The sequence below is a fragment of the Photinus pyralis genome, unplaced genomic scaffold (assembly GCF_008802855.1).
Source record: "Photinus pyralis isolate 1611_PpyrPB1 unplaced genomic scaffold, Ppyr1.3 Ppyr1.4_LG5, whole genome shotgun sequence".
NCBI lineage: Eukaryota > Metazoa > Arthropoda > Insecta > Coleoptera > Lampyridae > Photinus > Photinus pyralis.
Genome location: NW_022170596.1, coordinates 45387766 through 45404653, shown reverse-complemented (window position 1 = coordinate 45404653; position 16888 = coordinate 45387766). Strand labels below are relative to the sequence as shown.

Sequence of the window (16888 nt, the reverse complement as noted above, 5' to 3'; positions counted from 1 at the left end):
TTTCTAAGAATGAATTACAATGCACAATAAACCTCTTTCGGTACCTAATTTGACAACCGCTTCTAAATCATTATTTATGTTAAAAACGACAAGAAAAATGGAGTTGGACAGACGTCGTTAGGAAAGTGTGCATGTGCATTGCCGGGATATCCCATCCCGGGAAAGAGTCGCCGAGTATAATAATGGTCGCCGGGATGTACGTCGCCGGGATGTACATCGCCGGGATGGGATACACCGCGGGTCTTCATGATGCGGGGTCGGTCACATCTCCGAGCCTGTTATACTAACCTGGAGATTGTTCAGTTTTTTCCTGTCTTCTTCTACAGTTTTGGTCCAATTGTTTTCAAATTGGTGTCGTCAAATACGAATTGCGGATGAACGGGACGTTGGAAGTGGGTACCGACAAAGGGAACGTTGCCACCGACAAGATTTTACTGATGGTGGAGGTGGAGTCAAAACGAGCTAAAGGAATACTGATCTGCCATACAAAAATGCGCTGAAGTCCCTCCGATCTCACACGAGGACTTTGATCATTTTTTAAATTTAATTACAAAAATAATATGATTAGGTACATTAAACAAATCTATACTTAATATATCTTCTAATTAAAACAATCCAACCTTTTTCTTCATTTCCTGCTGTCTCCACTTTGGTAAAGTCTCAAATTCGCTATAGTCTATTTTAAATAACGAAACAAAATCGTCATGTGTAAGATGAACCTGAAATGCGAAACGTTGTCATTCGAGAATCTACCTAAGCACACGGCGTACTTCTTTGCGTAATGGATCCACCCTGCCAGGAAGGCAATCATTAGCGGCCGCAAGTACCTTGATAGGATATTTGATATATTGGTCAAAGTGGTTACATTCGCCGTTTCCTCTCACATCTTTTAAGGGAATAGTTGCGGAGCTGCCTTCTATTTCATATCTTACCTCTTCAAACGATTTATAGTTCTAGTAATAACACGAAATAATAAAGATAATGTTGCAGACTGTGATACAAACTTACAGTCCATAATGATGAATTCCAATTCGCAAAAAATCCCGCAAAATTAGGCGGTTCTTGGCCTTGCTTGATTAACGCTATTGGCATATTCATACTTCGACCTGCTGGGTCTGTACAGCAGTTTAGTTTACGTTAATTTAAAAGTTTAACCCTTACCGTTTGCCAGGTATACTTCGGCAGTAGTCATCGCTGACTTTTGTTCAGCGTTGCTGCTCAAGCTACCCATCCACATAAAAACACTTTTCCAGGTATCGAGAAGTAAGACGTCTTCTGGCAGCAGATCGTTCTGGGTAAAATTAACGCATTCTTCAGCTAAACGTAAATGAAACCAGTCTGATGCTCAGCACAGCTGTAATTTTAACTCACCCTTGAATCTCCCATTCACTATACGGCAATTAAATAACCGAGGGACTCTGAGATTTTCATCATCGTTGGATAGTTTAGATGTATGGTAAGGTGATTGGCCTCCGAGGTCGTCCCAGAAATTGGCAGACTCTTTCCCTGCATAGAATTCGAGTTTTATCTCGGCCGAGAGATGGGAATGTTAGTTACCTTCCATTAATATAGAAAAATCTTTGCCTATAAACCCTTTCGCCATTTCTCTCTGATCTCCAGTAGAGAAGTTGCCGCACCATATGTAGTAATGCTTTCGTTTCTTAAAGACGTAGCAATAGTTCGAATTTAAACTGGAAGCTTGAGCGGCGACTTCCAGTGCTTTAGTCGAATAGGAAGTGGAACCGCAGATTTGTAACAGATAACTTTTACCCTTTTTGGTGTGATCGTCTACAATCGAAAGGTTGTCACTACTGAACTGATACCGCAACCCAAATTACCTTCTACAGCCGGCGATCTTCCTCTAAATACAATCATTCGGCCGTGAAAAAGTTGCAAGAAGTGTGGCGACTCAAACCCTTGAACAATTCGCACTTGCATTGCCCCTTCGTCGAGTTCTCCTGAAATCTCATTTGCTTTGAATTTTGTACAGTTAATATCCTCTTGAGGAGCGTCGTTGCCCTAAAAAGCAAGTTTGAAAAATTCCTCACCGGTGCGCCAACATACCAACCACACGTAGACCACATTTCTTAATGTCTTCATTTCATAGGTGTATAATATTAAATAGCACTCCCCGGAAAACATTGTACCTTGTCGATTGCTTGGCAATTCGACGGTGTTAGATTTGGTAATTTTCCACATTTTTATGGTGCCGAAACCATCATCAATAAGTTGCGACTCCGCTGCCAGCGCGGGTCGTTCCACTAACGTCTCGGCATCAAATTTACCCACTGCCACCTTGGATACGCATATGACTACGAAATAAAAGGCACTAAGACAATTCCTGTTGCGGTAGATACAATAATACCGGCAGGAATTCTTTGGTTTTTTACTTCATCTTTGTTGGTCCAATTGGAAAACAGCATCTTAAACTCGACTGGCTCATGTCCATCAATTACACGGACCACTTGTGTGTTGTTGGGATAGTTTTTCTTTTTGACAAAACCGCGTGCATTTCTAATCGCCTCCAAGCGTTCCTTCTCTGTCGTTCCTTTACCCACCCAAACCCAAATCCCATTGCAAGAATTATCCACGATATACACATCCTGAAGACGTCAATTCAGTATAGATCAAGTCAAATTGTTAATAAACATACCTCATTATTTAAATCAGATTGAGATATGGGTCCAGGTTTTACTTCCACCACACGATATTTCCCAGACATTTCCGTGCACCTGTAAAGGCGCAAAGGCGTTTTGGTCTCTTGCCCGTTTTCCACGTCAGCGTTATAATCCGGAGGAAGTACAATACGTTTGTCCAAAGGAAGGTAGTTATCAAATTCGGCTTTAGCATCTTCGGAAAGTGTTTTTTCATAACCATCATTCACAAATGTAATAGTAGGGACATTATTTTCCTCTTTCAAAGACAAAGCAATCTAAAATTCACCTAAAACGGACACCGCGAAAGTACCCATTCACTTACCTTAGCTGCAAGTTGCCTCTCAACAGAATTGGATGCTCTACCAATCCACGAAAAGATTGTATTCTTTGTGAGGATCAATATCACATCGTCGCTGTTGAAAAACTTCCACGATACACCTTCTTCTTGCACAATGATTGGAATTTTCTTTCCCTTTATCTTGTACAGCATCGGTGTGGAAGGCAAGTTGCCCATTTCTTTCTTCAGTATTCTAACAATAAAAATGTCGGCGGCGTTTAATTATGTTTCCAATAATTACCTTATGCCGTTTTTGAAGTAGCTTCGAAATCGAGCGCTCTCATTTGCTTGGGTCTCCCTATGCTGCACTGTAATTCCCCCAAGGCGTTTGTCAAGCTCAACGGTCTTATAAGCAGCCACGCCGGACTTTTCGGAAGTCGTTTCGGAGCCCAGCCAAAAGTGTAAGTGATACTCCAAGGGCCCATTACGAATTTCCCTAACCTACAAAATTAAATAACGTTAATTACTCCGTTTTACATGCTTAATCCATCGATTTCAAAATAGAACTCAAATCGTTGTACCGTTGGACAATTTGTAAGTTCTTGCATTTATTTTTGGTTATGAAGATCGAATTACGGAGTAGAGAATTACGTACCGGTTTTTCTTTTCTCAGTTAAACATAACTGACAATTGTTTCGATAGAAATAAACCATTAGATAAGTATAATTGAGACAAGGAGCCGATATAGATACGCTAGTGCTAAGAACAAAAGTTCAGAGCACGAAGGTGCCGGGTTCAATCGCTCTGCCCGCCAGCAAACGATCTTGGACGTTTTTCCTCCTCAGGTTCGACTCAGTCTCGTTAAAATTGAATAGGGTAATAATAGGATGTTAGTGCTTGATAGAGCAATAAGGCAGCGCAAACGCTCGGGTTTCATAATAGAAACGATCGTCACGAGATTGTGCACAAAGAAAAGAGGATGAGTTCAATGAATCCGGACTATGGACGTCACTCGTCCGATTCGTTGCACATTTTTCTCTCGCGGTTCGACGGGAATTGCCTCGCGGCTTAATGTGAATTGCCTCACGGCTTCTTCTGAATTGCCTCGAGAATGATTTGCCACCCCCAATTTCCCACTACTTTACTTTTTCTAATTCTCACCCATTCCCGTAGTCAAACCCTTATCTACGAATCAAAACGAATGTTTTCGTCCAATGAAAATCATTTGCGGCAATAACTCCACGTGAAACCAATTACCTCAAATGTCAGCGAAAGAAACACGCTACTCAGCAAGCTTGATAAGCGCGGATGTACAAAATCGCTCCGGCAATTTAGGTAATCACGTCCTCGACTTTCGCACGCATTTAAATATTCATGGTACCATATCCACTTGCCCAGAAAAATACCAAATGAAAAAATTTAGGAAAAATTCCGAATAATTACGGGCTTACAATTCACTACGAGGGGACAGCCGTAAACACGTGAAAAAAAAGACAGTTGATAATTCGCATCCTGCCGCATAGTGCACATTAATGGTCAAGATCTTTGTTGGCTCAGGTGCCAGAGCAATAAGCTACCTAATTTAAAAAGAAGAACGAATATTGAAAACTGTATGATAGTTTAAGGCATCGGTAGAAGGGACAGACGGTCGGACAGAAAGAGAGAGAGAGGACGAGAGAGAGAGAGAGAGAGGAGAGAGAGAGAGAGAGAGAGGAGAGAGAGGAGAGAGAGAGAGAGGAGAGATGAGAGAAGAGAGAGGAGAGAGAGAGAGAGAAGAGAGAGAGAGCGAGAGAGAGAGAGAGAGAGGAGAGAGAAGAGAGAGAGACGAGAGAAGAGAGAGAGAGAGAAGAGAGAGAGAGGAGAGAGAGAAGAGAGAGAGAGAGAGAGAGAGAGAGAGAGAGAGAGAGAGAGAGGAGAGAGAGAGAGAGAGAAGAGAGAGAGAAGAGAGAAGAGAGAGAGAGAGAGAGAGAGAGAGAGAGAGAGAGAGATGTCCACTTAGCTCAACCTCACTTCACTTTTACGTGAGAAACGCGGGAAAAGTATTAAGACAGGGCCAAAGCGGAAGGATCGCAGTAAGAAAATATAAGATATATTCGCATACGCAGACTACACAGTAATAATGACAACAGAGGTAGGAACAGATGAAGGAAATATGGAAAGAATGGAACCGTATGGGGAATTAAGTTAAATGTTGGAAAGTCCATGATGATGAAATTCGGGAAAGGAGGAGGGAGGAAAAGAGGAATGGAGTAAGGAAAGAGTAGAGGAACTAAGAGAAGAGAGATATTTCGGGTGCCAATTGCAACGAAATAATGCGACAAATGGGCAAATAAAATGCAATGACTCACAAAAAAGGGAGAAAGTGGAGATGAGACAGTTGTGGGGAATAGGAGAGAGGAGTTTCAAAAATGACTTTATAACAATAGTTATTTACATATAAAAGTCAGGAAAATGACACATTATTGGTGACGAAATATTGAAGTACCTACGAGGCCTCTGTGGGCAATGACGCCATGGTGAGAGGGATACTTATGTACGGGCCGGACATAAATGTGGGTTGAAGATAGGGAATAGGAGAGGGTTTCAAAAATGACTTTATAACATAATTGGGCTAAACGGAAGCACCCCAAATTATACATTAGAGGACAAAACAAAATTGGAGAAGATAAGGATAGCGTCGCAGCACAGGGCGAAATGATTCGAGGCAAGGGAAAGTAAATTAGTAAAAGAATGCGTATCACTAAGGATAAGCACGAAAGGAAATTTGGGAAATAAAGAAAACATTAATTTTTACCCGCACCACGGGAAAGTTATAGTTTGTACAAACCAATCAATTAGCGACCATCCGAGAGGATGAAACCTACCCCTAATGTACAAAAATTCGTTTACCGCGCCCGAAAAAAATGGTTAAAACTTTACATGTACGTGAACGAGCCCGTTATGCGTGAAAAACAACCGAGCACTAACTGGCCGGTCGCTAAATGAATGCCAATTTTTAGCGCGTTTTTGAAAAAAAGTATAGCGCTTATAATATTCACTTTGCCTGCTCGGTCGGTCGGTCGGTCGATCGGCTACAAATGTTTTAGCATTCGAAATGCTTATGTTTTGTATGGGTATGAAGTTACCACTTTCGTCAAGCGGAAAAGAAGATAGTGGTGTCGCATCAAGTGATGATTGTCCCGTACTCGACTGCAATCGGTAGATTCAGGAAAAGTTGCGAATACTGTCGATACGGTACTCACTTAACAGTGCGCAAGGGTGTTGGTATTCGAATCTAAAATGAGCATTTACGACCCTTATTATTCAGAAAGTTTACGTTTGCGACACGAGCGAGCTTACGAGCGAGTGGAGCAAGTGATTCCTTGTGAATAAGGGTTATTTGTGTTTTACATATGGCTTTATAGATTATCATTTCCAATGCTCCGAAGGTTGCATCATGCATGGATTGCGAAATCTGTCAATTTTTTAAGTGCTTATATAACTCTGGAAGGAATCATCGTAGAATGCGCGAGTTTGAAGCCTTAGCTGTGTGTCACAATTATTTGCATGCAGATTATATTTCAGCACAAGTTTTCTTCATAATGAAACTGTAGCACAAAATGAGTTTGCTAATAAAACTTCGATACGTCGCTCAAAAACGCACTGAATACTTTCCAACTCTTGTTTAAATGTTTACTGTATTTTACTGTATTTCGAATAATATAAGCTGCGCCACCAGACGTTTGGGCAGCTCCACGAGAATTTTCCCGGCATGTCTGTCCAGCTTGAGCCTGCGGTTATATCAAAAGATATGGACCAAAAACTGAATTCTGAAATAATGCAAAGTCAAAATCCAGTTTTTATGAACATGATGGAGTAAGTGCCGCGAGAAGAAGCTAAAAATGAAGTTGCAAAGTGAGGTTCCTAACAGCAATTTTCGATGTCAGTTTCCAAATCACATCAATCAAGTTTTTGATCACATTATGGAGCCATCAATCATCTTAGAACAAATACGTATTTCAAGAACTTCTAATTACTACTTGCCAAATACCTAAGGGATAACGGATTTGGCAAAGATTCCCTGCTGCAAGCGTTACATTTTTATAGTCATTATACCTGGCCGGAGTAATCGTAAATCAATCTAATTCCACTCCCAATCTTTATAAACTTTTATTAAATGCAACGCATTTCAACATAAGGTGTATGAATGAGCAGAAAATCGAAAAATTAAATCACCTGTTCTATGTAGGTAGGTGCTGTTAGGAGTACGATTGGAAGTCATAAATACCACGATTGATTTGCAGGACGGCATGGTAATTTTGGTACAGCATCGGGAAATAAGGACGTTGAAAATAGACAATGAAATTGTGTCTCAAACCAAAAATAGCGGCACTGTAATTCAACCGGGCTAATCGCTGAACGTAAGCCATGTGTAAAATTACATTTAAATTATAATGTTCGATTAAAGAAATTAAATATCCATAAAGTTCTGCTATTTACTTCTCGTGTACTTATCGAAAGACCGGGCTAGATAATTTATTTAAATATGCGTTATTATCTCAAAAAGTCATGGGTAATTCAATGTCACACAAGATTCGTTTCGGTTAATTGTTCAAAATGTAATAATCATAGTTTTTTGAACAAAAACCCACGCAATCCTTCCACGCGATTCATATAAATATTTAAAAAAAAATGCTTACCACAGTGTCGATTCCTGCAGGACTTCCGCAACAAGAAGCGGCATAAATTAGATAAGAATCACTTGTGTAGAAAATCCCATGTTGGTCTTTGGGAATTGCCACTAATTGCATATTCTAAACAAATCACAAATTAGTACATAAAGGACAAATTTCAAATAGCATACCTCGACTTTCCATATCAAAAAATTGGTGACTTTTTTTTGAATATTCCGGAAAAAAGTATCCGGCGAACTCACTCCATTAGCAAACGCATCATCCTACGACAATTTTTAATTAAAATAAATTTCATAATTCTATAACACAAAAATTACAAAATCCACGGCTTGTAGTTCGATAACTTGCATTTTTGTTGTTACACGCTGACACTATATTTGCATAAAAGGCATACTTCAATTATCGTAAGTTGCGGCTTTTCCGAAATTTAAAGTTAAGATATCGCACACGTCCGTCACTCACGACAACTGGCGTACAATAACCGCTAAATCAGTGCAGCTGAAGAAGTAATCCAAAGAGTAGGTTCCGCAAGTGCTTCTTCCGATGATTTTGACTTAATTTGCATTGCTTATTAAGAAACATAATAAGTGTAAATGAGCGATGATTTATTACTTCGAAATATCCTACGAAAGTATTGCACATCGCTCATTTGCGTAATTATATCAACGGTTTCCTCTCGCTCATCTTTTGTGCAATTTGATTATGCGATCAAAATTGGCACAATTTGACATTTTCAAAAGTCAACAAAAGCCGAGTGACATTCACCCTTAGCACGACCGAAATTACTGACCTTATCATAGGCATTTAAGAAATGTTAATTTAGAAAGGTGGGTTACCTACGTCCGTTGTAGTTTTGTGGTCTTATTTCTTAATTGTCCCGCATGTTATAATAGCGTAAAATCAGATTTCCGTGTGAAATGTAATGCCAGGATGCGACATCGGGAGATCTTTTATGTATACTTATAATTAAGCCAAATTTGCATAGAAAACGGTAATATTTTGAGCGAGACTGTCGTATTAGCAGAAAACGTTGCAGAAATGTTCTTTTTCTTTCGCAGTACTTATTACTACAGTGCTCTAATGATCGAGTTATCTATATGGACTGTAATTATAACACAGTAGCTAGTGATAAAATTAAAATTTTATTTCCAGCCACATGGCGAAGAGGTGGGTCTAGGTGGGTACACCCTAATCTACCGTTTTCAAAATAAGTATAGGTACTGGGCCAGGTAAAAAAAATTATTGGATCTAATCCCATTTTTTTTATCGAACACACTGTAGATTTATTATGATATATAAAAAACATACCAAATTTCTTTTCAAAAATTAATACTACAATTTAAAAAAAATTCAATATTGATTCCAAAAGGTTTTTTTAAAATTCAAAAATCATTTTAGATTAAAATATACAGGTTGTTCTATTTAAAAAAGTTTGGTTACATCCGATAACTTTTTTTCTTCACTCAAAATACTTATTTTGAAAACTACAGGTTATTTAGCAATCATTATTATGTAACTGTAATATATCATTTTACGATTTTTTTGTCTAAATTGAACCGTACATACTTATATCTCGGTTTTATTAATTTGTTTAAATGTATTTTGATTGTATAATTTAAGAATTTAAGATTCTTGTATTTGTCGTATTTGAATCTCTAACGAAGAGCCTGTAAGAATCTCCAAAATGTTCTTTGTAGAATTTATCCAAAAGAACGAAAAAATCTAACGAATTTATTAGATAACGAAGAAGCAGGTGTTTCGAAGAATTGTGTATTTCATGTTGGAGAAGTGGGCACATTTGGCGCGTTCCACCGTGATTAGCAATTTATTAAAAAATTCTATTTTTGGGACAAAGTGGTGTGAAGAGTTATGGGTTAAGCAATTTTTTCCTTGATACTATCTGTGCCGAAAATCCATGCCTCATTTCTTATCCCTCTCTCCCGCTTTCCCTTTATTCCGTCTCTTTAATTGCTGCTCAATCTCTTGATATCTCATCCTCTTCCACCTCCTCTGTTCCATCTTGCTCCATCACAACTTCTTTCTCCTGCTTTCCCTGCAGTACCTTAAAAAATGATCAAAGTCCTCGTGTGAGATCGAAGGGACTTCAGCGTATTTTTGTGTGGCAGATCAGTGTTTTATTAGCCAATATTGACTCCACCATCAATAAGATCTTGCCGAAAGCTACCACGTTCACTTTGTCGGTACCATTTTCTCACTTACCGTGCACTCGCAATTCGCGTTTGAAGTTTTGACTCCACCATCATTAAAATCCTTTGGGGGTTACCATATTCCCTTTGTCGACACCCACTTCTGATCACCCGCAACAATTCGGATTTGAAGTTTCGACTCCACCATCAGTAAGATCTCGTCGGGGGTTACCACATTCCCTTTGTCGATACACAGTTCCGACGTCCCGTTCATTCGTAATTCACATTTTGGTAGATTTCGCTAAAATCCCGGCATAAAATCGTATTCAACTTTTGGGTACTTCACATAGCTCGACCTTCTATTAGTGACACGAGAAAGAGAGACCGCGATTCGCGCTGTAAGAAACTTTTGGGCGCCCAAAGTCGACTACCCCTCGAAGCGCGCCGCGCAAAAGGTGGTTTATTTCGCCCCTAGGAAAAAAAAACAAAATTCCGCCACGCAGGAGTTGTGCGCGTTGACAAGATCTTCCCGACGACACCAATTTGAAAACAATCGGAAAAAACTGTAGAAGAAGATAGATAAAAACTGAAAAATCTCCAGGTTAGTATAATACGCTCGGGGATGGCGTCCAGATGTCGTCGACTCCAAATCTTGTAGCCCCATCCCTAACGTTCTTAATTACACGGCCCCGATAGTTACATGTACACTCCTTGTCTTTTTACAAGCGTTTATCTACGGGCGCGCATTTACTGCCAGCCAGCTAGCCAGCCAGCCAGCCAAAGTGAGATTAAAAGCTACTTTTAAAAAAAAAATTTTTTGCAAAAATGCGCTAAAAAGTGCATCTTCCAGTCCTGTATTTATATTTCTCTCCCACTCATTCCGTTTCCCCCTTTTATCACATTCCAAAGTGGAGACAGCGAATAAACGGGCTGCTAGTTTTTGCGACGGATGAAGAGTGTGTACATCTTTTTACGCTAAATTACGAGCAGTCAGTCCTATTTGTTTTGTTGAAGTCGCAGTTCGTCACTTATATAATAAATTTGTGCACAAGCAAGTTCACCAAAGTTGTGTGAGAAATTGCTGCTTTCCCTGCAGTACCTTAATAAAGTGCATCTTCCAGTCCTGTATTTGTATTTCTCTCTCACTCATTCCGTTTTCCCCTTTTATCACATTCCAAAGTGGAGACAGCGAATAAACGGGCTGCTAGTTTTCGCAACGGTTGAAGAGTGTGTACATCTTTTTACGCTAAATTACGAGCAGTCAGCCCTATTTGTTTTGTTGAAGACGCAGTTCGTCACTTATATAATAAATTTGTGCACAAGCAAGTTCACCAAAGTTGTGTGAGAAATTGAAATAAAATCAATTGTAGTACAGCGAGACCTCTTCTTATTAAAAGTTAAAAGTTTCTACCGTCCGAACAGCCACCGAAAATTTGTTATCTTATTCATCAAGTCAGTTCTGTTTCCCATCGAATTTTGTGTTATAAAACAAAGTGAAGTTCAGAAGCTGTCAGCGTTTGTGTGTGAGAGTTAAGTACCCTTAGTATCGCAAACCTTGTACGACCAGATCATTTGGGTTATTAAGAAAAAGAACTGTAAGTCACTTTAAGATTTCTTATTTCAATGGTCGATCGCCTACGTGCGAGGTATATGTCCAAACATTAAACAAGTTGTTTCAGCTTTTCTTTCTTTTAGGAATTTTGTTTTAATTTTTTTGTATTGTGTTTCGGAATAAATTTTACCATTGTCAATCAATTAATTGAGTGTTTATTCGAATCCAAAGTGCGACTCAGATATGGATTTTCATATCAGATTGTTTGATTGTCTTTTCTGCGTCATTTAATTTCTATAGTGCGTTGTCTTCTTAATATCTTTAGGAAACAACTTAATTATTTGAATTTTTTGCGGCTAATTTACCTAATTATATTTACTTAGACCAAACCTGAATTTTGATTTTATTGTGACAAATTATGGAATAACTGACCCTTGAACTTGGTTTCATTCACAGTGAAATTTATGAAATATCTTTGATTCCAAATAAGAACATTTTATTAGGAGGTCCTTTTGATTATAACACTTTTTACACTTTTTTCAGCTCCTTTAAAACCTCTCGCTTAAAAGTTTATTACCAAGATTACAACGGATCTTTAACAGTGGAGCTTAAAGTTATCGAGGAAATTTGACACAATGCATAAATACAACTAAACTTTTTATTTACAATTTTTCTCTGACGTGGAAGATCTACAATTCTTACGGTCGCTATTCGTATCTTGTTTCTGCTCGACTGCCAAAACGAGAATTAATTCAACCTTTATCTAGCGCCACGATCAACGCACGAATTCCTTCATCTTATACCAAATTATCCTCTCTCTACCCCATAGTCACAGTACACTCTATACTTTGGCGAACCCAATTTAAAAAGTTCGCACAACGCCATGAAAATTCGATTTCAGACCTAGCTTTGAGGAAACCACCCTTAAAACCGCTCCGCTATCAAAATCAATTTAAAAATCGTCTAAAAAATTATGATTTATTTATTATTCTTATTATTTTACACTAGTTCAAAAAAGTGAAACGTATTACAAATTATTATACTCGTAATTGAAGATGAACTTAAGGAAACACAAGAAGAACTTAAGATGAAGTTGAGATCAGTTCGAGAAAAAATTGAGAGGAAGAAAAGAAATTGTGGGACTTTTAAGGGGAAGGCGAATAAAGTTTGGGGAAAAATGAAAAAAAAACTTTAACGGAACTTGAGAAGAATTTTATAGGAGCAGAGATAACATTAGTTTAGGAGAAGCAGAACAAAAAATAAAGCAGCAAACGTGTTAGTAATTTAAGGAGGAAAGCGTAACAGGTAACAGGAATTCGAGACTTATTAAAGAAACATAAAGATAAACTTGAAGAAACGTGAAGGGAATTTCAGAAGGATTTTAGAGTAACTTTATGAAAACAATAAAACATAAGGGGCAATTTCAAAAGAATTTGAAAGCAACTTGAAAATTTAAAATATCTCAGATGTTTTAATCATATCTCCGGAATTTATTTCACATTATTCTTCCAAAGTGTATACACTGTTTCTGCGATTAAAAGTAGAACGGTGTTCCATTATATTAAAATGGATATAATATGGAAGTATTTAAAACCCTATTACCCAACCAAAAGAAAGTTTGGATCTTCACGTAAAAAAACTCTACTTTTTGTGTAAAAATCTTAAAATTGGCATGTAAATAGTAAATTTACAGTACTATTAATTCAACCGTACATTTTTTTAGTTTATAATTTTACGTTATCAAATGAAGAATAACTGAATAATATAGGTACTCCCAAATTAAAACAGCGGTACACGTACAGAAGAGCACTATTTCCTCGTTTGACTAATGACATAATAACCTAACGAATTTATGTAGTTAACTTATAACACCCATGCAAAAACTATAAATAAAAGAAACGTGAGTGTACGATGTAAAAAAGTATAGATACTTACAACACATACTTTACGTGACTCCTTCATAATTACAGCTAGACTTCTCACAAATTATTAAATTTAATTATTCCGCAATTACAAGAACAAAATTGCACGTTAATTAATCATAGCCGCTTCACACAAAGGTAACTGAAAAGTGATCCATGATGGGCAAATCGGATATCCGTAATTTAGGGGAAGCGAGTATTACGTCAATACAATTGTTTATCCCTTTAAAAAAAATTCGATTATATACGAATACTTGTTTCCGGCGCCGGAAGTACGCAATAGTGACTCTTCATTGTTTTGTAAAAAATAATGACCGCCGATGATGTTTGAGGTTGATAAGCGGAATGGGTGCAGGAATGTTGGCAAAAGTATGAGATTTTTTCGCTTTTGCAATTTACAGGCTGGAAATGACAATATAAAAAATAATTAATGATACGAAAAGATTGCATGTGGAAAATAACATCCTTCGCTTGTAGCACTTACTTCCCTTTTACTTTTTTTCAGTTCTCATAATTTCTTCATGAGAATAATTTATGTTAGTACCTACCTATAGTAAAACGGTACTCATCTTCGCATCGTCACATGCAGCGAATGAGGTAAATATAAATTACAAGACAAAAGCCTAGCCTTGGTAGTTCGTGTGTCTTGTTTTTTTTAACATCGCCAGTAAAAAAAGGTAAAGGTTGGTAAATAAATGTCCAAATGAGCTGGAAACATGATTTACGTGAAGAATTTCATATGGTGCACTAATCTTCTAATTAACTCTCATTATCTCGAGCTACAACTGTGTAGGTATAATATAAATACAGGCGAAGAACTTTATTATACCCACACGTTTCCTCAAGCACATTTACACTTCTTGTATTATTTCGATTTGATCAGAAATTGAGCTTTAAAGTTTAAACAATTGAAATTCCTTATTATTGATATTACTGGAGGTAAACTGAGCTACCATTGTTTAATTGAACAATGATAATACCCATAATAAGGAATTCGAATTGTGCAAACTTTAAAGCTTTAAATGTTTTGCCATTGTCATGGTAGGTGATCTTTGTGTGTGATGTTTCACGATGTATAGATTTGAAAATGTTACCTCCACCTTGGTTACGCCACTGTTTGTTGTTGTTTACTTACTGATTCGTTGACTAGTAGTTGCTCCTTATGTTATTACTCGTTGCATAAACTTACCTTTTTTGCTTGCCTGTGTAAAATACCTGTTAGGTATTTTGTAGTAAAGAAATAATGTGGTATTGGCATATCCTAAACTTAATTTGGGTAGATTTATGATAATAAAATTTGGGAACGTTGAGCCAATTTTAAATAACCCATCAAAATCGATACGTTACCTGAATTATACCTTAGAGTCAATAAATACTGTCAAATCCATATAATACCTACATAAACCTCTCGCCAGGAAAGGTTTCCGGTCCCAGAATACCTGATCTCGGTCTACAATCTGTGTTTTTCTAAAGATGTGAGGGACTTCCGGGATAAGATCGTGCCAATGTTGAGCGAAAAGTCTTTTCGTTCAAAATTGGCACGATCCTATTCCGAAAGTCGCTCACATCTTTAGAAAAACATACATTGTAAAAGGACACAAGGCAATCTTTCCTGGTGAGAGTTATAGTGGAGTTTTTATTTATGATGCAAACGTTATAGGTTTCAACTAAACAATATAAACAATTCCATGTAAGTTTCGGATTGTAACTGAAAATTTGAACGAATATTTTAATGATAACTTGAGTTATAATTTACTCCAAAGTCTTACGCGCAACGATATAAGTTTAGAGAAACATAATTCAGTTTATTAATACATACTGCAACATACCTTTTCTTGAAACAGCTGATACGGTAAATATTATGTCAAACAGTGCAAATGCAGGTAAACGACTCCGGTTTCCACAATGAATACGAAAAAGTACAACAACGACAAAGGCAGGAAAGCATTTGTGCAACGATATTTAGCACTCTTTCCATATAACTAATTGATACGCACATATGAAATATGAAATACGTCAAGCACGCCTTGCCTGTTTCACTCGTCTTTCTATTGGATGCGAATGAACGCGCCCACACGTTTCATTTACCTCGCGAAACTCCAGCGACAGTTTTCGTAACGAAGCGCTTCCAACTTTAATCGCAGTCAGATACCGGGCGTTCAGCAAAGCTGGTACACTCCACAAATATACGGTGTGCTCACTACTTCGGTGATGAAACTAAGTGATTCGTCAACCTTATCTGAAATAGACTAATTAACCAAATCACCTTTGAAATGATTTGAGAGTAACCATAAATACTCGTCTGTGACTATTATATATAATACAAATATTAAGTTCGTATTTTTTATGCGTGTGATTCCAAAAAGTATAATAAAAATCTTTCATTACACGTCCAGAAATGTGTGCTTGCCACGTGCACAAGGAAAAAGCCTGTTCGTATTTTTTATGCGTGTGATTCCAAAAAGTATAATAAAAATCTTTCATTACACGTCCAGAAATGTGTGCTTGCCACGTGCACAAGGAAAAAGCCTGTTCTCTGGACTCCTGACGAAATATACTATTTGACATAGAAAAAATGATTGCATCCGACCTCCCTTAACATAGGAAATCTCTGATTGATCTGCGCGATAATAAAACAGTGACATTTCTACCCAGCGACAGATCAAGTCCCAACGGTGCATCTATTCCCTAGCTCGAAATTCGTATTCCTAGTATGTGGAATTGAACACGTTGGACAATGCCCGACATTCACATATGTAGATGAATTCGGCTTGCATTTCGCCTATATAGGAGAGACTACCTATGGATTGAAACTACTCCAGTTTGTCTTAAGTCAAGGTGCGTCTTTGTTGATAATAGCGTAAATTCTACAGAGTTCAAAGTTCCTTCCTTAACTTTAAATATTTTCGTTCGACTTTCGTGCGATATTGGCTTTTCTACTTTACACAATAGCACAATTGAAACATCAAAGTCAATTTGCTGTCGCTCAAATTTGCGAAAGAAGACCACCCGTAAGTCGCTCTCTCGAAATTGCACCAACGTGAATACGCTTACATTACGCTTAAGGCAATGAACTTAAGTTCACTGTGCTTCTTCGCTGTTCGATTGAGTTTTATTAATGGGCCTCGTGCTCAATCTATCTCACACAAAAGTTATGCCGGCCCTCTTGGAATTCCAGTCTTTAGCAAACCTCAATCTTAGAAGACGACCTATACGTTAAGGTCGCTATGACAACTGTTGCGCGTCTATTTCTCTTTCTTAGTGTTACTGCGCTATTTATGTTACCAATTAGACCACCCGTTACCATACCAACGCAAACGGACGGGTTGTCCCCGCCCGTAGGGCTTCGATAGCTCCCGCAGCGCATTTTAACCTACCACGAACCCCTATTTTTATCTAATCTAGGCCCGCAGAAAAAGCGAAACGGAACTAACGCGATTCTCGCAACCAGCTTACATCACCTGAAATCGCGCATTTTTAGATGCGCTTCGTTGTCCCTGTTAAACTGGCGCTCACTCTTCGTATAAAGCGGTACATATGCAAATTTTACACATGCTTCAAATTCAAAATCTTTAAACGTCTTAGCGGGCTCCCATTACAGCATATTATTGGTATGTGAAAGGCCGGAATTAAAATCTTATGAACAATGAACTACATACA

General features: G+C 37.9%; 1 protein-coding gene and 1 long non-coding RNA gene across 2 annotated transcripts; one reads left to right on the top strand and one right to left on the bottom strand.

The window, feature by feature from the left end:
- Positions 1 to 513: 513 nt before the first annotated feature.
- Positions 514 to 8091, bottom strand: LOC116172143 (advillin). Its single transcript, XM_031489289.1, has 15 exons — positions 7925 to 8091; positions 7778 to 7870; positions 7614 to 7727; positions 3236 to 3435; positions 2980 to 3187; positions 2654 to 2932; positions 2366 to 2603; positions 2065 to 2312; positions 1839 to 2019; positions 1558 to 1788; positions 1372 to 1506; positions 1162 to 1317; positions 1009 to 1115; positions 771 to 953; positions 514 to 719 (listed from the first exon to the last, which is right to left on the bottom strand). The coding sequence occupies exons 1-15, from the start codon at positions 7955 to 7957 to the stop codon at positions 606 to 608; spliced, it is 2520 nt and encodes an 839-aa protein (XP_031345149.1). The 5' UTR covers positions 7958 to 8091; the 3' UTR covers positions 514 to 605.
- Positions 6656 to 7403, top strand: LOC116172144. Its single transcript, XR_004145593.1, has 2 exons — positions 6656 to 7162; positions 7218 to 7403. It is a non-coding gene; the product is annotated as an uncharacterized LOC116172144 (long non-coding RNA).
- Positions 8092 to 16888: the final 8797 nt, after the last annotated feature.

Coding starts and splice junctions, on each gene's coding strand:
- LOC116172143 (XM_031489289.1), bottom strand. CDS start 7,957: ATGCAAGTTATCGAACTACAAGCCGTGGATTTT. Junction 2,933..2,979: donor AGAGGCAACTTGCAGCTAAG/GTAAGTGAATGG, acceptor GGTGAATTTTAG/ATTGCTTTGTCTTTGAAAGA. Junction 1,318..1,371: donor AGTGAATGGGAGATTCAAGG/GTGAGTTAAAAT, acceptor ATTTACGTTTAG/CTGAAGAATGCGTTAATTTT.